This window comes from Neolamprologus multifasciatus, chromosome 7 (assembly GCF_963576455.1).
Source record: "Neolamprologus multifasciatus chromosome 7, fNeoMul1.2, whole genome shotgun sequence".
Classification (NCBI taxonomy): domain Eukaryota; kingdom Metazoa; phylum Chordata; class Actinopteri; order Cichliformes; family Cichlidae; genus Neolamprologus; species Neolamprologus multifasciatus.
In genome coordinates, this window is record NC_140445.1 from 30,756,592 (window position 1) to 30,779,237 (window position 22,646).

A 22,646-nucleotide genomic window follows, 5' to 3' on the forward strand; every position below is an offset into this window, starting at 1 on the left:
ATTACTGTTCCCAAACTAATAGCTTAATTGACTTTGGGAGCATTATTCTTTTCCTTGCCACAAGCATTATGGAGATGCATCCAAGTGCTTTTACAGACGCTAGTTATGACCCAATGCCTGATATACATGTCACTGTGATGTTATTTTTGCCCATTTTACCCACTGATTTTAAATGTGTAATAACTTCGCACAATGCAAAGAGAGAAAAACTGTCCTCTTTTGCCATCCTGCCAGCTGAGCCACATATGTGCACTGACACAACAGGATCGGAGAAGTCGCAGTGTGCAGCTACCTGCCAAGAATTAGAAGAGAAACACAAACAAATGTGTAGGGGATTTGCATTTTTTTGCAAACAGAGTTACGGCTAAGTCAAAAAAAAGTCCCACTGAACCAAATATAATGGCCAAAAAAGCAAACAAATTAAGAATGACATATAAGAGAAAGGCAAGAAGACAGATCATTCATATTTTGATGCAGTGCAGCTTGACGAGGCTAATTTGTGTTCCTCTTTCTGCAGATGTGAATGTCTTATTGCTGAAGGCTGACGTGAAGTAGGAGGACAAAGAAGAAGAAGGAGGAGGCTGGTATTTTTTCCTGTTTTGCACATGTTTCGAGGATACAGTGCATTGATCATTTCGGTCCATCACACAGTTACTCACCAAAATTATTCAGACATTAGACAACGATAATGCGACTCAGCATTTTTGGATTATTTGATTTGCTGACAAAAAAAAACCCAAGAAAAATCTACAGAGTAACTTTGGAAGATTGTCATCTGTATCAACACCAACAGCAACTGCAGCGACCTGAGAGGCAAACACCAAAACAAGATTATTGTCTTACATTACCCCCTGGTGGATTTGATGAGCCACTTTAAACTGATTTGTCTCAGTTGGGTTTTAGAGGCTCCTCTTCGGCAACAGAATCAAGGCCACAGCTGACATCTCTTTTTACCCTTTTTTTCTTCTTTTTTGTACTCACTCTCTTCTTAAGTCGCAGTGCAGTACACACACACACACACACACAGACACACACACACACACTGATATAGGGCACGTGTATTTGTGTGTATACTTACAGCCCCTTATACAGCTTAATCATCATGCCAAAGACTCCACTACACCCCCAACAAAGTGGTTCCCACCCAAGTCATTGAGCTTCCTGAAGCCTGTGCCTGTCTTCATCGTGGGATGAAACCCCCAGAAAGTTGGGCGTGCGCACGTGTATGCGTGACATCTAATGGATGCTGAAACCCATTACAGGAATCAAACTGGGGACAAAGCCCTGCAGCCCATGTTTGTGTCAACCTGCCAGTTAACAAAGAAGTCACAAATTTATTCAGTCAGACTCTGAGTCTGCACATCTCCAACAACTGACAGAGCAGAGTGTTGTTTGTTGTTTTTTTCTTTTTGTTTGTTTGTTTTTGTTTTTTCAACAAGAGGACTAACACTTTGGAGAATTCAATAACCATAGTCTGGCTTATTTACAGTTAGCTTTACTTAGAGCTTTGAGAAACCGGCAAGGACGACCTGAACTGTAAAAAAAAACCAAACCTAAAAAACAACAAAAAAACAACAAAAAATAAATGAAATAAAGTGGATTTGAGACTGAACCATTCTTTCCCCACCGTTGTTTTTTATTTTTGGGTTGACTTTGTATTGATGGCAGCAAAGCTGGTTACTGGAACTCTGATACAAGCTATGTTGGTTTTCATTCTGCTCTGTGCTGTAAAATACAGTAACACAAATCAGTTTGCTGTCTGACTTCTGACGCCTTTACAAACATTAGAAATGTCTTTTTGCAGTTTACATTTCAATAGCCAATATCAGTTACCAGTTAATATTATGTTATTCACAGGAATCTTGAAGTGTTTATTGTATTTTTTATGGACAAATAATAAAAAGACGCATATAGGAGTTTAGTTGTTTTTTTTTCAGACATTCTTAATGGCTTAATTCTCTTTGATCCTATTTTGTAAACTATGATACAGTATGTAACTTTAACAATGAACAAAAAGTTTATTATTTAATAATAATGTATGTATTAGCCGTAGAATGTCGTAACCTGTACCTGGGGTCTTTTTTATAGATGTATATACAATGACAGGTTTCAACCATTAAATGTGACCATTTCACAATGAATTACGATGCACTGGCCTCATGTTCATTTTGTGAACTTATAACACATCAGGGCAGACTAATGCCTCCTGCTCCGTCTGGTTGATCCTGATGATTTTCTCCTGGCAAAACAAGATGAAGGTGAAGTGCCAATGGGGGATGTTAAAAAAAGAAGATGCAACAAGTTTTCATTATAATAAAAGTAAAGACAAATTACTTCCCAGACACAGCTATAAACACAGTGCCTCATTTCAGGTTTTACAGATCGATACTTTTGACCTTGCAGAGGTAACGTTGTTTGCTTCTCAGTTTGTTTCTGAAAGATGAGTGTCTGCAGATTCTAACAAGCTCCACTGACACTGCATGGAGTGGTCATAAAGCTTAATACTTTATGGGCATGATGCATTATCCTTGATATAGTTCTTCTTGTTTTCTTTTTTATGGGGGGAATATTCAAAGTCGCAAAAATTTCAAGATAGAGGATCTGTGTCAATTCTCAGAAAGACACTGAGAGCAGCATTGATTTGAGCAACCTTGACAAGTGCATTTTTTAAAAGTCAGTTTTGTACTCAATACACACAAGAATACAAGGAAAACAAAACTAAGCTTAGACTCCAAGAGATTCAGCAGTGTGTTTACTTGAATGCCATCATCAGCATGCTGACAAGGTCATGACCACATATTGATCATTAGTAGTTCTGTATGCTTTTTTTTTGTCTTTGTATGTTATTTTAGCATGCTACTATGCCAAGTGCATCACACAGCCCACATCTGAGAGAAATTGGGATGTTGTTAAAATAGTTTTGCAGATATCAAAAGTGTTGGACAAACTAACTTGATGATTGTGCTATATCCCATTATAGGAGCCGAATGTTTAGAAAGGTCAAAATGAAATGTATATTTGTAGAACTGACAGGGAAAAAGAAGAAAAGAAGATTTTTTTTAAATTATAAATAATTGCACAAAATGGATGGCTGTTCATCCAGAAATATTTCATGTGGTTTTGGTGTATGCATGTGGGTCAGACTGAATGCAAAAGGAAGCACACTCACAGTTCACAGACAGAAAAGAAATAAAGTTACACTCGATCTCCTATACCTCTCCTAGCAGAGAGGGAAGGAAGAAAAACAGGTGGCAGGGGATTTGTGTCTGTGTCCCTTTCAGCCTTGTCTACCAATAAAGCCAACTGTCATTTCCCAGGGTTGCATCTGTGCACTTATCTTTCTCTGTTCCTCACCAAACACGGTTCTCTAATTAACATTTGAGAGTGAATAGATGAGAGCTCCTCAAAGGAGAGGAGGATGTTTTGATCAGTGCAGCAAAGGTCAACCTTATATGCAAGCTGATTCTGCTTGCAGAATATACACAGAGATAAAAGTGGAAAATATGAAATTTCCTCCACAATGCACCCTGTGACTATGAGTGTTCCCTAATGACTTGTGTCATCATTTTAATCTCTCACAATGACATGGCACTCATAGATATAACGGCTGAGTTCTGTGAACGCTGTAGCATTGTTGAAAGCCGAAACGTGATGATCAGACGGGTTGTAAACAAGTAGCAGTTTCACAGATACATAACATCTGCACCGATGTGCATGCAACAGGAAATATGAGCAGAGCGCTGGAGGTACGGCTCGTCAAAATTTCCCTTTTGACCTTTAGCTTTCACTCTGGCTGTCTCGCCATCTCACTCGTCCCTCTCTCAAGCTCTCTTTCTTCCATTATACTGACAAGCTCTGGCAGGCCGATTTGGAGGCCGAGGACAAATCAATACACCATCTAACAGCTGTCAGCTGCAGTTCCCTGTGTGTGCGAGAGCAGACAAGAGTGTATCTGCTTGTGTAGTTATCGCGTTCATTACTCTTTCTTTCATTCCTTTCTTCTCCACCTGCTTATACTGATCTGCCCTTTGCTCTTTTTTTAATGTCAGTATCAATGAGGAGTCAACTAATATTTACAATGACAATGCATGACTTGAACAAGGAGGGTACACAACCAAGGAGGTTTCTGTTCTTTCTGTTCTTTGTGTTCTTTGTATTGCTTTTATTATATAGCTAAAAATAATTCTGTATGATGACATTTCATTCTTTATAGCTTTAATTAAATCACAGATGGGTTTTTAGCCATGCTCCCTTTGTCCACAACCATGATGTGATTCATATTAACCTCAGATATATTGAGAGTGTGTGTGTCTTTGTGTGCGTGTGTGTGTACCATCCAGAGCCTGTCAGTTCCATCCGCCTTGCTCTGCTCTAATGACTAGTTTGACCTTTCACAGAAAACTGGATGAATGACATGATCTCTGCGTCCATATCACTTCTGATCTGGCTTTTGGCTCTGACCTCTTTAAACACTCAGCTTACTTCCCCTCTATCCACGGCCTCACTCAGTCAAACTGTTTTTGTCCATCTTCCTAATATTCTAACTTCCTCATTAAGCTAATATTTCAAGACGTTTGCATACCCAATTTCTCTCTGAGCATTATTTCACCAGTTTTCACACCATTTTCATCGCTGCACACGACTCGCTGAGCACACTGCTTCTGCTTTTGGCAGCAATGTGTTGTTTGCTCTTCAAAAAGTCTCTTTTCAAAGGTATTTTCTTTGTGCCAGATATGCTAACAAGGAATACTCCAAGGCAGCCTCTCTTTAATATACACTCACTTGCTAATTTATTAGACACTTAAGTAAACTGTGTTAGGCTGGCGTTAATTTTGCAGTAATTTGCCATCCACATATATGAAGGAAAAATAATATTAGACACATATTTCATTGCAATGCAGTCCTGCACAACACCACTGCAACAAAAGCTGAAGCAATCTGAACTTCACAAAGGCAGAGTGTGTGCCAACGATGGACTGCAGGAAAGAACATTTTCCCATTATTTTAAATTGGGTGCCGAAGTTAAAATCTTTTGACTTAAAGTCAAAGGAGCTTGCAAAGAAAAGCGTCTGGACTTCTTTAAGTTACTTGAAGACGTTTCACCTCTCATCCGAAAAGCTTCTTCAGTTCTAAGGTCAAATGGTGGGGAGTCCCAGATATAAACCTAGTGGGAGTATCCCCCCACAGAGGGACAAAAGGACCCCCTGATGATCTTCTAATCGCCTGAGCCAAGGTGTGGAACTGGGTGTGGGTCCCAATCAGCCAGAGTTTCGGGTGAGTTCATTGTGAAACCTGGCCCCACCTTATCATGCGAATTCCTGAGGTCAGATGGCCCAGGGTGTGAGTGGGCGTTAAGGCGTCTAGGAAGGGATCTCAAAACTGGATTATAGATGGCAGAGAGTTGGTGTCGTAAACCACCGCCTCTGTTCAAAGATGGTCGCTCACAGTGGACATAGATGGCTTCTTTCACTCCTCTTTCAAACCATCTGTCCTCTCTGTCCAAAATGTGAACATTGGCATCCTTGAAAGAGTGTCCTTTATCCTTAAGATGCAGATGGACAGCTGAATCTTGTCCTGTGGAGGTGGCTCTTCTGTGTTGTGCCATGCGCTTGTGAAGTGGCTGTTTGGTCTCTCCAATGTAGAGGTCTGGGCATTCCTTGCTGCACTGTACAGCATACACCACATTGTTAAGTCTGTGTTTTGGCGTTTTGTCTTTCGGGTGAACCAGTTTTTGTCTGAGTGTGTTGCTGGGTCTGAAGTACACCGGGATGTCATGCTTGGAGAAAACCCTCCTGAGTTTCTCTGATACACCGGCTACATAGGGGATGACAATGTTGTTGCGTCTGTCCTTCTTATCCTCCCTCGCTGGTGTCTGATCTTCTTTTCTGTGCCTCTTTGCTGACTTTAAAAACGCCCATTTAGGATAGCCGCACGTTTTGAGTGCTTCCTTTACATGTGTGTGTTCCTTCTTTTTCCCTTCAGGCTTAGAGGGAACATGTTCTGCCCGGTGGTGTAGGGTCCTAATTACTCCAAGTTTGTGTTCCAGAGGGTGATGGGAGTCAAACAGGAGGTACTGGTCCGTGTGTGTGGGCTTCCGGTAAACTTCGATGTTGAGGTTGCCATTCTCTTCAATGTGCACAGTGCAGTCCAGGAAAGGCAAACAGTCGTCCTTCGTGTCTTCCCTGGTGAACTTGATGTTTTTATCCACAGCGTTAATGTGCGCAGTGAAGGATTCCACTTCTTGTGTCTTGATTTTGACCCAGGTGTCGTCTACATATCTGTACCAGTGGCTGGGTACTCTTCCTTTGAAAGAGCCAAGAGCCTTCCTTTCCACTTCCTCCATGTAAAGGTTGGCTACAATAGGTGACACGGGGGAGCCCATGGCACAGCCATGTTTTTGTCTGTAATAGCCTTCGTTGTATTTGAAATATGTAGTGGTGAAGCAGAGGTCTAACAGTATGCAAATCTGATCGGGTGTGAAGTTGGTCCTGTCCTCCAAGGAGTTGTCTTCTTGTAGTCGTTTTCTGACAGTCTCCACTGCCTCCGTGGTGGGTATGCACGTGAAGAGAGAGACTACATCAAAGGACACCATGGTTTCATCTGGATCCAGGGTAAGTTTCTGGACCTTGTCGGTGAAGTCGGTGGAGTTCTTGATGTGGTGTGGGGTGTTCCCCACGAGAGGAGCAAGGATGGTAGCAAGGTGTTTTGCAACCATCTCCGGGAAGAGGATTCCCGGTGATGATCCTCTAATCCTTCCGATTAGAGGATCATCAGGGGGTCCTTTTGTCCCTCTGTGGGGGGATACTCCCACTAGGTTTATATCTGGGACTCTCCACCATTTGACCTTAGAACTGAAGAAGCTTCTCGGATGAGAGGTGAAATGTCTTCAAGTAACTTAAAGAAGTCCAGACGCTTTTCTTTGCAAGCTCCTTTGACCACGATGACCTGGATGACTGAGAACCTTCACAGACCTTTTGACTTAAAATGATCTTGGAGTGATTTATTTTACACGCAGTGAAAATCTGCCAAATCGAGTATGCAGAGCTACTCGCTGTGGTGACCCCCTGTGAAATTTTTATGTACAGCTAACCCATCTGTTATGTTTCTCAGGGGACAGCAATGATGTCCCTGACTCAGTTTGACCCAATAAACATTGCAGGTTTAGTTATCTAAAAGGGTTAGAGACCAAAAATTCCAATAAACAGTGTTTATACATAATTTGTCATTCCATTACAAACCATTTCAATCACTATGTTGTGCAGTAGAGTTGTTTACCTCTCACAGATAATGGTTTAATGAGAATAATTCACCTGTTCTCCATAAAAAATAAAATTTGATAAAAATGTGTTTTATTGGAAAACACTGGAAAAACCTACATATTAAATGCAACAGTTTTACATGACATTTTCTTTTAATTTTCTTTTTCATTTTAATTATTTTTCTGGATTTTAAGGGAACTTTACATGCTACCCTTTACATGATGCTGCATCTGAGAATCTGGATGAGCTGACGGACACTGTGACATCATACATCAGTTTTTGTGAAGATGTGTGTGTGCCAATCAAGACCTTTTGCACATACAACAACAATAAACCATGGTTCACTCCTAAAATCCAACATCTTCTTAAGGCCAAGGACGACACCTGCAGAAGTGGTGACAGGGCCCTGTACAAGCAGCTCAGGAACACACTGACCAGGAAGATCAAAGCAGCTAAAAAGATCTACTCCCAGAAGCTGAAAGAACAGCTCTCAGCCAACGTCCCTGCGTCAGTGTGGAGGGACCTGCAGGAAATCACCTGTTCAGCTCTGATGATTCATCTTCATGTTTCCCTCTCATCACATATCCAAATCGATATCATGACCAACAGCTTTTACAGCTGTGGCTCCAGCAAACATCAGCTGATACTAGGAATTAATATTAAATAAATTCTAACAACAGCTGATCAAGCTTAAACGTGCTGCTGTTGTTTAGCGTGACATCTGCCGGCTTTTTCCATTCTAGCTGAAGTCCGGGACAAACTGCGTCCCTTCTAAGCTCAACACGTAACGTGTAATATTTTCTCCGAATACGAGACGATTCTGTTTTTTTACAGGTCAATTGGCAACTCTACTAACCTTATAAATAAAATAAAGTTCACTATCAGTAACATCATAGCACCCACTAACTAGTACGCAGCATGAGTTATTGTAACTGACTGTAAACAGTCAGCACAGCAAAAATAAACTACACTTAAACTTGGTTTATATCTGACCCAGATAGACTGCAGGTCATAACTTCTTACCTGAAGTTCAGTTCACCTGACACTCGGACCGGCGGCTGCCTCGGGTTTCTCCTCCTGCCTCCCCTTTCCATCATCCACCTGCTGGCCTCCACCACTTGCTAATGGTACTGAATCTGTGGAAGCTCCACCATAGCCACCACCAAACAACTGAGTTATTTTTACACACTGGTCAGCATCCAGCTGGCCAAACCACCACCTTTCATTGTTTATACCGTTACAAAAAAAAAATCATCGGCCCACAGAGCAAATGCCCGATGGCCAGTCCAGCTATGGTCGTGCCATCAGTTAACCCTTCGCGTGCCAGCTGTGGTACACGTGCCTAGGGTTGCCGACCCCTGCTCTACACCAATGACTCCATCTCCAAGAACTCAGCTGTTAAACTCCCGAAGTTTGCAGATGACACCACCATCATTGGCCTCATTCAGGATGGTGATGAGTCTGCATGCAGGCAGGAAGTTGAGCAGCTGGTACTCTGGTGCAGTCAGCACAAACTGGAGCTGAACACGCTTAAGACTGTAGAGATGACAGTGGACTTCAGGAGACATCCCTCAACTTTGCTCCCCCTCACCATATCAGACAGCCCTGTGTCGACCGTGGAGATCTTCAAGTTCCTTGGTACCACCATCCCAGGACTTGAAATGGGAGACCTCCTCCATCCTCAAAAAGACCCAGCAGAGGATGTATTCCTGAGACAACTGGGGAAGTACAGTCTTCCACAGGAGCTGCTCATCCAGTTCTACACTCCAGTCATTGAGTCTGTCCTGTGCTCCTCCATCACAGTCTGGTATGGTGCAGCCACTAAACAGGACAGGTGCAGACTGTACGGGCAGCAGAAAAGATCATCGGCGCCCCCCTCACAGACCCCTCACACCCTGGACACAGACTTTTTGACCTGTTGCCCTGTGGCAGACGGTCTAGAAGCCTGCAGACTAGGACCATCCGACATAGGAACAGTTTCTTTCCCCTAGACATTTCCCTCCTAAACAGTCAAACTGTCATACTGCTCCCACTAGCAGACTGCAACTGCACCACATTCTGTGGTATTCATTTCATTTCTGTCATCCTGTATTTTATGTATGTAAGATTTAGATCGGTTATTTACGGTTGGTTTATACACCTTTGTGTATGTATGTGTGCATATGTGCATATGTATGTGTTTATATATATATATATATATATATATATATATATATATATATATATATATGTATACACATAAGTGTGTGTGTGTGTGTGTGTGTGTGTGTATTGTGTCGTTTACATATTGTTGTGATTTACATTGCTGTGCTTGAGAGTCACCAACTACTGGAACCAAGTTCCTTGTATGTGTTTGCGCATATACATGGCCAATAAACACGATTCTGATTCTGATTCTGATGTGTCTTGTGTTAATTTGTTAATGTCAAGCCACAAAAAGAAAAGCCAAAATAGTCAACTCTATTTAAAGAATTGTCATGCATTTGTCCACTGGATGGCAGCATAGGCAGTGGGCCTTGCTGTGCGCTGTCTATGGTCCTGAAACAGTCAAAACCCAAGTGTTAGGTCTCTGCGAGTCACCCCATGGTGCTAACTGAGTCAAGCCCATGCACCTCCCAGGTTCTCTATGCCCTCTGTCATTGGGTGACCTGAAACATCCAACACTTTCACACACTCCATTTGGTCAACAGAATTTGATTATGAGGCAAAACCCAAATGCCATCAACTTCTTGTGATCTGTCCTCAAAAACAAAAATAGGTCATCATTGTTATTAATGGTGCTTGTTTCATGTCACAACAAAGTGACTTGGAAATGATGGATAATGAGGAAAAGAAGGAACGCTTCACCGTGAGAAGTGACTTTCTGCACAGCAAGGTGGCTTGAATCCCAAATCATGTTCGCCTCTAGAGTCCAACCAATGACAGGCCTGCTCCACAAATTGCTTGTCAGCCTTACACATCGAGCTCACACATGCTGATGACAACACTTGACAACACTGACATCTGTGAAGTACTGCAATTGTAAGTCAGTGACACAAAATGAGAGGTCATGTTCGGCACAGCCGCTGCTGGAACATTGCGGCCTAATATTTCTGCCAAGCACTGCATTGAAGTATCGTTCTCAAATTGTGGAGATTCTTGTGATTGTTAGGATCTTGGAGAATTGAGGCATGCCTTCCATGAACAGATAAAATTAGGCAAGATTTAGATCATTCAAGGAACTCACTGCACAAGCTCGATGACTCACATATTGTGAGTCTATCATATTAGCAGCTGTCTGCATTTCCTTCCTTGAAATCCGCACAGTACATTGTGAAGCTGAAGAATCCATAGCATTTCACAAAAGGTTTGTGTTTTCCAAATGAGGATTTGTGTGTGCAGCAGAATGGTCTGTCAAATGTCAAAGCAGATGCACACTGCAGCACCATTCAATACTCAAAAATGAAAAAAATAAAATAGATAAGTACATGTGCAAGTGGAACTCGGTGTAACAAAGGGGGGGACAAGAATACAAAAAGGGCAGACAGAGCATGGATGTAGAAAAAACCCAACATATCTAGATTGAATTTGATCTACAGGGATACAATAAAGAGAAACTGGCACATTAAAGGCATTCCAGATTAGACTTTGTCGTTACAGATCTAATCTCGGATCTTTAATAGAGACATTATTAAAATTGGATTTAATATGAGTGGTGAAATTAAAATTTATTGCATGATAAGTTTCAGGATTTGAACTGACACACCTATTTAAATACCTTCCACTCAGCAGGTTTGCCTAATTTGTAATATGAGAATTAATATTTTCTGCCAGCCGGGGTTCAATATTAGAATTATTCTGGCTGTCGGATTCACCCCAGAAATGCACTTTTAATTAAACTTGAGCCCAAATGTATTTTAGAGGCATGAAATTGTTATTTTGGAGGGTTTTTTTCATCTTTGGATTATGGTGTATGTAATGGAGAAGTCTGAATGTAACAGTGTGATAAGTAAGAAATTATTATTTGAATAAAATTCCCTTTGGTGTTTATTATTATTTGGGTGTGTGCTCGTTTAAAGTGTTGAGATACATTTTGTGGACTCTTTCTCCCTCTTGTGGCAACTTGTATTAGCAAATTTATAGGGAAAGGAAATGAAAGGAACATTTCCTTATATGTAACTCTGATCTCCTCTCTAAATGTTTTGATATTTCTGCAGTACCAAGCACAGTGAAACAGTGCTTGGCAGTTTGGTATTGTTACCTGGAAGGAGTTGGAGTGAGAACACTGTTAATTCCCTGGTTTGCTTTTTAGTTTGTTGTCCCACTGAAACAAATGACACTTGATGCATGTTTAGTCATCCAGGTAAAGGTTTGGTTCATTTCACAGTGTTTACAGTGGGAACAGGAAGCAGTGTGTTCACATGAACTGAATCACCTTTCTGCTAAAAGGTATTTCTTGTGTTATGGTACTCTTTTGTCAGTCTGTTGAGTCATCTCCACCCACTCCACCCTGCCTGCACTCTCTTTATCATCTCTCTTGTGTACTGTCTGTTGCTTATGATGGTTGACACCAGGTATTTAACCTCATCTATCTACAATACCTCTGCTCTTTGCATCGTGACTGTTACACTTGTCTCACTCTCATTCACACACTTGTAGTTGTCCTGCTTTTACTGACTTTTATTCCTTTTCTCTCAGAGCATGCCTCCACCTCTATAGGCTTTCTTCCACCTCCTCTCTTCTCTCACTACAGATTGCAACGTCATCTGCAGAAATCATAGTCCACAAAGACTCCTGCCTGACCTCATCTGTAAACCATCGCAAACAAGAAGAGGCACAGAGTTGGTCCATGATATAATCCCACTCCCTCCTGAAACCCATCTGTCAATTCTACCCCAGAACTCATCACTCTCTTGCTGTCTTCATACAGGTCCAGCTTCCCCCCTGACCTGCACTATATTACTAAAAGTATTCACTCACCCATTCAAATAAATCAATTCAGTTGTTCCAATTACTTACATGGCCACAGGCGTGAGAAATCAGGCACCCAGGCATGCAGACAAAGATGTGTAAAAAAGTGGGTTGCTCTCAGGAACTCAGTGTATTCCAGAATGGTACCATGATAGGATGCCACCTGTGCAACAAGTCTAGTCATGACGTTTTCTTGCTACTAAACATTCCACAGTCATATTGTAACCAAGTGGAAGCAGTCCTCATAACTTCATGTGGCCTTCAGATTAGCTCAAGAAGACTGCACAGAGAGCTTCATGGATTGGGTTTCCATGACCAAGCAGCTACATTCAAGCCTTACATTGCCAAGTGCAATGCAAAGCCTCAGATGTAGTGGTGTAAAACATGGTGCCACTAGACTTAAGAATAGAGATGTTTTTGTTTTTTTTATAAATCACACTTCTCAGTCTGGCAATTTAACAGATCAGTCTGAGTTTGGTGGTTGCCAGGACAACAGTACTTGTCTGACTGCATTGTGCCAAGTGAAAAGTGGAGGTGGGATGGTCCCAACTTTCTGGAAACAGTTTCAGGATGGCCCTTTCCCTGTTATAACATGACAATTGGAACAGAAAAAGGCCATCCATGTTTTGAAGAATTGTTGGTGTGGTAGACCTTGACACCTCTGCACGGAGTCCTGCCGCACAACCTGACAGAATACTTTTGGTCTGACTCACAAATGTGCTTCTGGAAGAATAGTCAAATTCCCATAAACACACTTCTAAACCTTTTGGAAAGCACTCGGAAGCGCTGGAGCTGCTATAGCTGCAAAGGAAGCATGCATTCACATCATATTAAAAATGTGATGTCAGTCAAGTTCATGTGCTTATGAAGGCAGACGAGCAAATATTTTTGGCAATATAGTGAATTTGAAACCTTCTGGACTTCTAGCGATACTTTGCTGGTGGGTCCCACTCATGTCCTGCGAGTGGCAGCAAAGCACCGCTGAGCGTTGGCGCGACACAGCAGAAGAAGTGTGAACACTTCAGTAGATTTACGGATGCAGGGAAATGGGGTAAGTGTTGGTTTATTTTTCAAGCGTTTTATCAAAAATGACATAAAAAAAATCTCTTATTGATCGGTTATACATTTGTTCTTAATTTTAAATCGGGGACGAATCCTGTCATGACGTGCAATCCACCGCTATTTTGTCAGAGCTAATCGTGACAGCTGCTGTCCGCCTACACATAGCAGTATCTCTGTCACTACTAGCCACGTAGCGCCTAGCATTGTCTGTGGTGTTATTTTAGCTCGCTTATATTTGGGTCTAATTAAGATGCCTTTAACGGAGAGCCGGCCGAATGTCAAGTCAAACAAACATTACGCGGACCGCAAGGAGCTTTGCAGGCAGGGACTTCAGCTGGAGCCGTTAGCCGGTGACAAAAATAACCCGCTAATTAAATTTTCATTCATAGGACCATCTTTAACACTAGGTTTACTAACCTGCGCAAATTTGCGTAACTTCCCTAAACCCAACTCCCCCTAGAATTACTGGCTTTTTTATTTTCTGGTGCAAGTCCCGAGGTGTTAATCACCCCTGCTGAGATTTTCACAGGTCGTCAGCTCGTTTCTCCTCCAGCTTTTGTTGTGCAAACCACCCATTATCCTTGAGGCCTGGCACATTTGCATTTGTTTACTCTGAGTTGCTCAGAATCAAGTCAGGCCAAACCTCTGTGTTACAACTTTCAGAAATGCCTGCCGTATCTATACAAAATATCCCACACATTGACTGACCTGCAAATATAAAAGACACACATTCACACCTCATTGCCATATTACATATGGGTTATATAAACCCATTTAGAGTGAAGTTCATGTAAATTTACCATTCTCTATTTGTTTATCTTCTGACAACGTAAGATTACAAGTGTGCTCCAAAGCTTCCTTTGCCTGTTAGACGTGGGAATGCTGCAGACCATCAGAGACTGTACGGTACATCAAGCCCGCAGAACAGAGCCGGACTGGAATTTGTCAGTTCATGAACTGATGGCATTCATTTCAATCCTGTTTGTAAGAGCAATCATGTGTCCTGTTGGTGCCATTGTGGATTGCTGGTCAGGAGGATTTCTGGTGTCAGTAATCAAAGAGACAATGCCCCGAGATAGATTTATTTCAATTATGCACCTTCGATTTGATGACAGGGACACGCGGGCAGAACGGGTGAAAACAGACAAATTTGCGGCGATCTCAGACATCTGGACACGCTTCAACGAGAACTGTGCTAAGAGTTTCACTCCAGGAGAACACATGACCATAGATGAACAGCTGTTCTGTGTTCTGTGTGAATGGACAACAAACCAAGGTTTGTTGTCCATTCACACAGTATATCGCAACCAAGCCAGACAAATTTGGGATCAAGTTCTGGATGACCACGGATTTGGACACCAAATATGTCTGCAGTGCATCTCCTTACTTGGGAAAGGACCCCAGTCATCAGAAGGGAGAGAGGCTGGCAGAGAACGTGGTCATGAAACTGATGGAGCCGTTTTTGGATGATGGGAGAAACGTCACAACGGACAATTTCTTTACTTCACTGTCACTGTCGCACAGACTGCTGCAGCGCAAAACAACGTTACTGGGCACGGTGAATAAAGTCCGGCGTGAACTTCCTCAACTTGCAAAAGATACTGCAAAGCGAGAGGTATTCTCCACTTCAGTGCTTAGAAGTGGCGGTGTCTCCTTGACAATTTATGCACCTAAAAAAACAAGACTGTGTGTGTTCTAAGTCCCATGCACCAAGACGTGACAATCGGTGACGACAGAAAGAGGAAACCCAACACGATAGCAGACTATAACCACATGAAGGTATGTGAATGTGTGTACAATTTTACACCAGTGCTACAATGCTTTCTGATGTGTGCTATACAGGCCTATAGAAAAAAACATATACTCATGACTCTCTCTCTGCTTTTACAGTGTGGTGTAGACGTGTTGGACCAAATGGCACGGATGTATTCCGTAAGAGCAGCAACATGCAGGTGGCCAGTAGCGGCTTTCTACAATATGCTGGACCTGGCGGTGGTGAATGCCTACATTTTGTACAAGGCATGTACAGGGTGGACAGGCAAAAGAAGATTGTTTCTGAGTCTTCTAGCTCAGCAACTTCGTTGCTGATTCATGCAGCTCAAGGAAATATTAGCACAGAGGCAGGCTGCTGAAGCTGCTGCAGCTGCTGTGCCAGGGACTGTAAAGACAACGCAGTGCCAGGTGCAAGAGAGCTGCAACAGGAATCGCAGCAGGTTTACCTGTGCAACATGTCAGAAATTCCCCTGTGCCAAATGCAGGGATGATGGACACTGGGTCTGCAAACGCTGTAAAGTCGGAAATACTTTGAAATAAAAAAGACTTGTGTACCCATATATTGTGAATGTGTGTCTTTTCTATGTAGGTTGTAACACAGAGGTTTTGCCTGCCTTGGATCTGAGTAAACAAATGCCAATGTTGCACAAACACACACACACACACACACACACACACACACACAGCAAATCTGCATTTATTTGTCCCACAAGTGGAAAATCTGCATTGTCATTGCAAAAAAGTGGACAGTGCAAGACAAAAGCAGCTAAATAAAAACTGTACAAAGAGCACGGTATAGAAAGTGCACTATACAAACAATCTGGAAACATAAATATGGATACGTGTATTCAAAAATATTGGTGTATGTATACACACACACACACACACATCTATATCTACATATATATATCTATATATCTATATCTATATCTCTAATATATATATATATATGTATATATATGTATATATATACATATATATATACATATATATACATATATATACATATATACAGATATATATATACATATATATATATATATATATACATATATATATCTATATCTATATATATATATATATATACATTTATACATACATACATATATATATATATCTATATCTATCTATATATATATATATATATATATATATATACATATACATATATATACATATATATATATATATATTAGAGATATAGATATAGATATATAGATATATATAGATATATATAGATATAGATGTGTGTGTGTGTGTGTGTGTATAACTAGACTTTATGCATAATATGTAAGGTGTGGCTATATAAATATATGTACAACTCTGTGTATATGTGTTTATGGGCAGGCATGCAATGTAGTGACAAGGATTGACAAGAACTACCATGGTGTATTGTACGCTGCAAGTAAGGAAGGAAAGTAGCCTTGCAGGGAAGGAAAGACCTGAATCTCTCATGGTTGGGGGTTGGGGGAGGGTGTCTTTGCACAACAAAAGCAGGAGAACAATGGAGCTGAAGACCTGTGAAAATCTCAGCGGGGTGCCAAGAGGTGTTAGGATCGGGGGGGGAATTTACGCAAATCTGCGCAGGCTAGTAAATCTAGTAGTAGGGACTGCAGCAGGGAAAAAAAGGCTCAGTAATTCTAGTGTTAAGAGAAGCACTGCTGTTGCATCATCAGCTGGTAGTAAAAGACAAAAGCAGGGCGCCTTTTGAGTCTGTCCTACATTTCGCTCAGTTGCATGAGACGCATCAGATCTATTTTTGCATGCCCTCATGGTCCAAAAAATAAAAGAATAATCTGGGTGTTGGAAAGCTGTGGATTTTCAGGGAACTCAAACTGTCTTATGTGTGTGAACTTTCTATTTGTTGTTCAGTTCTCCACAGTACTTTATTATGTGTTGTAATTAGGTATTGTTCCTATGTGAAAGGTGCAGGGTGTTTTTTGTTTTTAATACTATGCTCTTTTCATATAGGTATGATCTGTAACTGAAATATGTACACTTACTGGACATTTTATTCGGCACAGTTTGCTAGTATTGGGTTGTTCCCCCTTTTACCTGGTATGGATTTAACCAGGTGCTGGAAAGATTCCTTCGAGATTTCCTTTAGGATGTGAGTCACATCCTGCTCTGTTGGACTGAGATCTGGCGACTGTGGAGGTCACTTGAGTACAGTGAACTCACTGTTGTGTTTAAGAAACCAGGTTGATGATCTGAGCTTGGTAACGTTGCATCTTATCCTGCCAGCCAACAAAAAGGGACAGACATGGTCAGAAACAATATAGGTATGAAAATTTAAATAAATAAATAAATAATAATAACATTGAAGTTTGTTAAATGAGCCCATAGTTTCATTTATCAGACACACACTTTTCAGGTGTTTTTTTTCTGCTTTTCATACATGAATTCATTTAAAATGAATTATCCTTTATTTTATGCCTTTATATTCAATTTTTCATCTCTCCAGTTTCATATGCACTGATTCATGTCAAATGAATATATTTCACCTTTAAAAGGCAATGTTGTCCACATTTGGAGACTGGATGGGGGTGGCGGTAGTGGGAATTTTACAGTTGGATTGTTTTAATTGTTTTTTTTTTTTATTATCATTAAGAACTCCTTGGTTATGTTTTGTCTATAGAAATGCCCCAGTTAGGTTTGAGTTGCAATATAGTGGAAGCTGCTTTTAGAAAGCCCCCAGGACAGCTGACATGTGTCTTCTAAAGAATCTAAATAAGACACAAAATATGCTTCCTATTAAAATACATCAGTGTAAAAGTCTGTCACCAAAAATAAATAAGTAAATAAAATAAAATTTGTGTCCATGAACATGCATTAGATTGTGTGTGTGTGTGATTACTTCACATTTGCTCAGATAAGCAGTGTATGATGAACATTTTATTTCCTTTACTCCAGTCTGCCTGAATCTTGCTGACCTTTAATGCTGACTGGCCCCTCCAGCCATCTAACAACATGCAAGGATTCTACTCCAAGCTCGACTCCTCCCCTTCTTCGTCCCCCTTGTTGGGACCTGGCCTCAGGGGAGATGGTGCGCCCGTACCTCTCAGCCTGGCTCTGGAGACGGAGAGAGCTCAGGCCCTCCTGCAGACTTTCAGTTCCGCCTCCCTGCTGGCGTCGGCAGGACTCGGGATGTTCTGTGTGGTGGCAGACCACGCCCTCCAGCTGTCTGTCATACAGCAACACTTGTGGCTGCGTGCTGTCTTGGACAACGCCACGCACGGATTGGTGGGGCTGTGGTCATGGGCGGTTGTTATTGGACTGAGGAAAAAGAGCGATTTATATGAGGTGTTACTCGCAGGGCTCCTGGCATCAATCATAGACCTGGACCACTTCTATATGGCTGGATCCTTATCACTCAAGGTAAGATTTTCGCCATAGAGGGTTAATCTGAATGCTTAATAAGCTTACAAATGATAGGGAATACTTTGTACCCTAAGTCCTTCACCTTTATCTTGGAGAGCTAATTATTTAGTGATTAAGTCTTAAATGCACCCATATATGTGCCATTATAGTAGCTTACAGGACACAATGTTCATTATAACCTTCCCACTGAGAGAAAACACTGAAACAACCCATGCAGAAAATTTTAATTTCACAGACTTGTTTTTATTTTTAAGCCTCATAACTTGCTATTTATCAGGGATTGTAGGTGTTTGTGTTTGGCAGCAGCCATGTTTTCCTTGTAAATGTATTCAGTTTCTTTGTCAGATAATCCACGGGGATGCTAAATCAAACGAGCAAGGAGAACCAATGCTGGAGTGCAAATGGTTTCTACTCCAAATGGCCACTGAATATTAATAAGTTTGGATCCTTATGAGAAAGATTTTTTGGGGGGTATTTTGCCTTTGTTACATAACAACAGTTAGACACAGAAGAAATGATGGGAAAGTAAGTGGCATGCAGTAACAGGCTTGGGGCAGAATTCAATCTGGGCTTTTCTGATATGGATTTTATGCTGGGAACATAGCACAATCCACAGGGTGAGCTATGGTGACGCACCAAGAAAAATACTACTTCATTTTATATGTATGTTAAAAAATGAATGTCATCCATTACATCATTGAAATAATGACTATTCTTTTGGTCTTTCAGCCAGACTGTGTAGCAATGAATCAAAACTTTAGACACTTTCACTGGCAGAAACACAGCATTGGTTCTCATTTCTTTAGTTGAATCTTAGTTAGTAACTTCTTTCATTGTGTTACTGATAGAGAACACACACACAGACAATAGATAACACAGTTTTATGCCTGTCAATTAAACTATGTCAGCACCAACAAAGTGATTCTCAAAGAGCAATTAGCTAAACACTTGGTATATCTTAGCATGGTGTGCAGTGTGAAAAAACTGAACAGCATCTATAAGTCATATGAATACAAAAAGTTCCAGCAAAGATCTAAGAGATGCATCTGACCTGTCAGTTGATCCATCTACATATACATATGTAAGTATGTATACATATGCATACATACATACATTTAGAGATGTACCTCATACACATATATGTGTGTGTGTGCGCGTGCGCGTGTGCATGACTCATGACAGGATCTCCACAGTACAGAACACTGTTGACATGGATTGACATGTTTCCAAAGGATATACGTGGTGCTAACGCCGTCTCTCACTGCTCTTCCAGGCTGCTGTCTCACTCCCTCAGCGTCCACCGCTGCACTGTTCCTCTCTCATTCCCATCATCTGTCTCACTCTCCGCTTCCTCATGTGGCTCGGGCGCCTCAAAGACGCTTGGTGCTCCTTGCCATGGATGCTTTTCATTTCCATGGTGACACACCACGTCCGGGATGCAGTGCGCCACGGCCTGTGGGTGTGCCCATTCGGCAACACGGCGCCGATCCCATACTGGTTATACGTCAGCACCACGGCGACGCTCCCTCACCTGTGCTCAGTGCTCATGTACCTGACGGGAACCAGAGATGTGATATTCACTAAACACGGGGTGGCCATCGATGTTTAAGGCATCACCAACTTTGGATCACCTTTGGATAAAAATGTTCTTAGCTATTTAAAATAATTAGCAAAAACCTTTCAATTCTGAAGAACACGTATATATGGCTATGAAGACATTTTTCAGTTCATTTGACATAAATAATGAAAACTTTTTGTTTTCTTTTCTCACAAAAGAATGAGAAAGCTCATTATATTATAATGAAAAAAGTAAATGTATGACTTTTCATTGGTGGAGATGGCTGTAAAATACTAAATTAGCTTTTTGAAATGGGAACATCCCAATATAAGTGCCAATCACTGTTTTTGTTTGTTTGTTTATTTTCCCTTTCATGGCATGGATTTGTATCAGAATCCTCTTCAATAACCTGGGGACTAAATGTAAAGATGTGAACCCTCTTTTTACTCATATCTTTTTTACCAGGGCTTGCCCAACTTTTTGCTCACCTACACAACACCTCACAGATTTAAACCCCGATGGAGGTTCATCACTTTTACTGTCACTATCCAGCCTCATTCAAAGGGCGCTGAAGGAAACGTCAACCAAAGGCAAAATCAACTCCAGGCAAAATCAACTCCAGGCTCTGCGAGACTTCTTTCAGTTTCACTCTTAGTGCACCTCAAAACTGTTTTTCTTTAGTGTACGTTAAAAATCTGCCCACATACGGTTCTTTATTTCCCATGTCTATTACCAGCAGCTAAACAAAATGTTGTCTTTGGCTGTTAATGCTTGTAATATCCAGCATGTCAACACACTGCAACTTTCATTTTCCTGCCTGGAGAAGCCTTAATGTTCACTCAGTCATAACTTTTCCTGTAATGGTCAGTTTTTAGAAATCAGTTTGTAGGGTAAGTTGAGCCAGCCACAGAAATGGATAACATCAAGTCTCCTTATTCCAAAGGTGAAACTTTGCCAACAGTGAGTTACATGTGGCTCAGAGGCTTCTTTACTGTGCACGTCAATCATTACAGGAAGGGAATGAATCCCCTTTTAAGACATGCTGTAGTAAAGATGCTCAGTTAGGTTTTGGCTTCCTGCTGTTATGTATTTCTTTGACGGCTTCCAGCTCGGCCCTTGTCGTTTGAGCAAAAACTGTGACGGACGAGTAAAGTCGGTGTCCTGACTGACATCTTGTTTTTACACTAAACATGAGCAGAAAAGAGGACAGCATGGAGTGAAACTTGAAAACAAGTTGAGTTTTGATTTAGATCATCAAAATGGAAGAAAGGGGACATGCTGTGTTAATTATCTGTGCGTGGTTCCAGCATTTTTCCTCCCATAATGCTGCCATATTTATATGGCTAACAGTGTGAGGTACAGTCTGTATCAGGGGTGTCCAACTCCAGGCCTCAAGGGCCGGTGTCCTGCAGGTTTTAGATCTCACCCTGGGTCAACACACCTGACTCAAATGATTAGTTCATTACCAGGCCTCTGGAGAACTCCAAGACATGTTGAGGAGGTCATTTAGCCATTTAAATCAGCTGTGTAGGATCAAGGACACATCTAAATCCTGCAGGACACTGACCTTTGAGGCCTGGAGTTGGTCACCCCTGGTCTATATGCTGAAATTTAGCTTTTCAGCGGTGAAAACAGGGTTTGCAGGACTGTTTGTTTTCACTCATTATAATCACTTTGCTGCATTATCAGCAGCAAAGATATACCACATATAGAGTTTTTTGTCATTACACTGTTTTTAGATGTAGACCAACTACATAAACACTCATTAACAGTATTATACACTGGTTTAAATGATGCTTAGTAATGTTGTATTATAGTGGGTTTAGAAATGGGTATTTGAATATAAGCAACATGCGTTCAGTATAAGAGAAGGTGGACTTGAATTGTCTGTTTCCAGATGGAAAACAGGGATACATTTTTGTAAAGCTGGTGCTTGGTGATTAAGGTTGTAGTTGTGCCTGTTGTCCACTAGGTGGCTACTGTAGTTTCACTTTTGATGATCTTTATTTATTTATTTATTTCTTTCCATTAGTAAGTGGAGGTAAGTCAGGAATATTTAGTTGTGATTGTGAAATAAAATAATGGATGAGGGGGAGAAAGTTTGAAAAGTGCTCATTGTTTGGGGGAAGAAAAACCAACAAACTTGCTGGTACATAATAGTTTGAAGTGCTCTTTATTTGATTTATTACAGGCTTGTCTGTTTTGTTGCTACTTTCTTGGAAGGGTCACAGATCGGATCGGAAACAACTGTTTGAGTAACAGAAGCGTTGAGTAACACTGGAGTTTTAAATAAAACCCAACCAACATAGAAGACAAAGGCATTGTAAAGCTTTGCTTATGACTACCAGGATGCGGAAAAACAGCTTTAACAGTGGCTAACAGAGCACCGGCCTCCACTTTACACCTATTTAACTTGACGTTTAGTGCTTATGGAAGGAATTTACACGCTGGCTGTTGTCCCACTTTAACTGCCAGTGTCATTTTCTCCTTTATGTTTACCATATGACTTTAAGTGTTGGATTTTGCACTATTTAAGTTTTGTGCTTTAAAATAATGTTTTGTATTTTTGGACAAATATGTTTTTGTTTAATAGTAAAGTATATAGTAACAAGATAGTTTTAATGTAGTGTTATTTTATCTGAATAAAATGTATCCTGTGTATA

The 22,646-nt window shown here is 41.0% G+C and overlaps 2 protein-coding genes across 10 annotated transcripts in view; both read left to right on the forward strand.

Moving 5' to 3' along the window:
- The window catches only part of cntfr (ciliary neurotrophic factor receptor), a 223,666-nt gene extending 221,525 nt beyond the window's left edge, over window positions 1-2,141 (forward strand). For all 7 annotated transcript variants that reach the window (XM_085169227.1, XM_085169225.1, XM_085169226.1 and 4 more), the window contains one exon: window positions 518-2,141. In XM_085169227.1, coding sequence (XP_085025353.1) covers window position 518 — 1 coding nt within the window. In that variant the 3' untranslated portion in view covers window positions 519-2,141. The remainder of the gene's footprint in view (window positions 1-517) is intronic.
- Window positions 2,142-13,140: 10,999 nt separating this feature from the next.
- Window positions 13,141-22,646, forward strand: tmem267 (transmembrane protein 267). 3 transcript variants are annotated; one of them, XM_085164769.1, is made up of 4 exons: window positions 13,267-13,678; window positions 16,701-17,326; window positions 17,958-18,422; window positions 19,699-22,646. In XM_085164769.1, the coding sequence occupies exons 3-4, from the start codon at window positions 18,015-18,017 to the stop codon at window positions 20,032-20,034; spliced, it is 744 nt and encodes a 247-aa protein (XP_085020895.1). In that variant the 5' UTR covers window positions 13,267-13,678; window positions 16,701-17,326; window positions 17,958-18,014; the 3' UTR covers window positions 20,035-22,646. The 3 variants fall into 3 exon arrangements, with proteins under 3 accessions (XP_085020894.1, XP_085020895.1, XP_085020896.1); XM_085164768.1 differs by lacking the exons at window positions 13,267-13,678; window positions 16,701-17,326 and adding an exon at window positions 13,141-13,260; XM_085164770.1 differs by lacking the exon at window positions 13,267-13,678 and having other exon boundaries at window positions 16,697-17,326.

Coding starts and splice junctions, on each gene's coding strand:
- tmem267 (XM_085164768.1), top strand. CDS start 18,015: ATGCAAGGATTCTACTCCAAGCTCGACTCCTCCCCTTCTTCGTCCCCC. Junction 18,423..19,698: donor CTGGATCCTTATCACTCAAG/GTAAGATTTTCG, acceptor CTGCTCTTCCAG/GCTGCTGTCTCACTCCCTCA.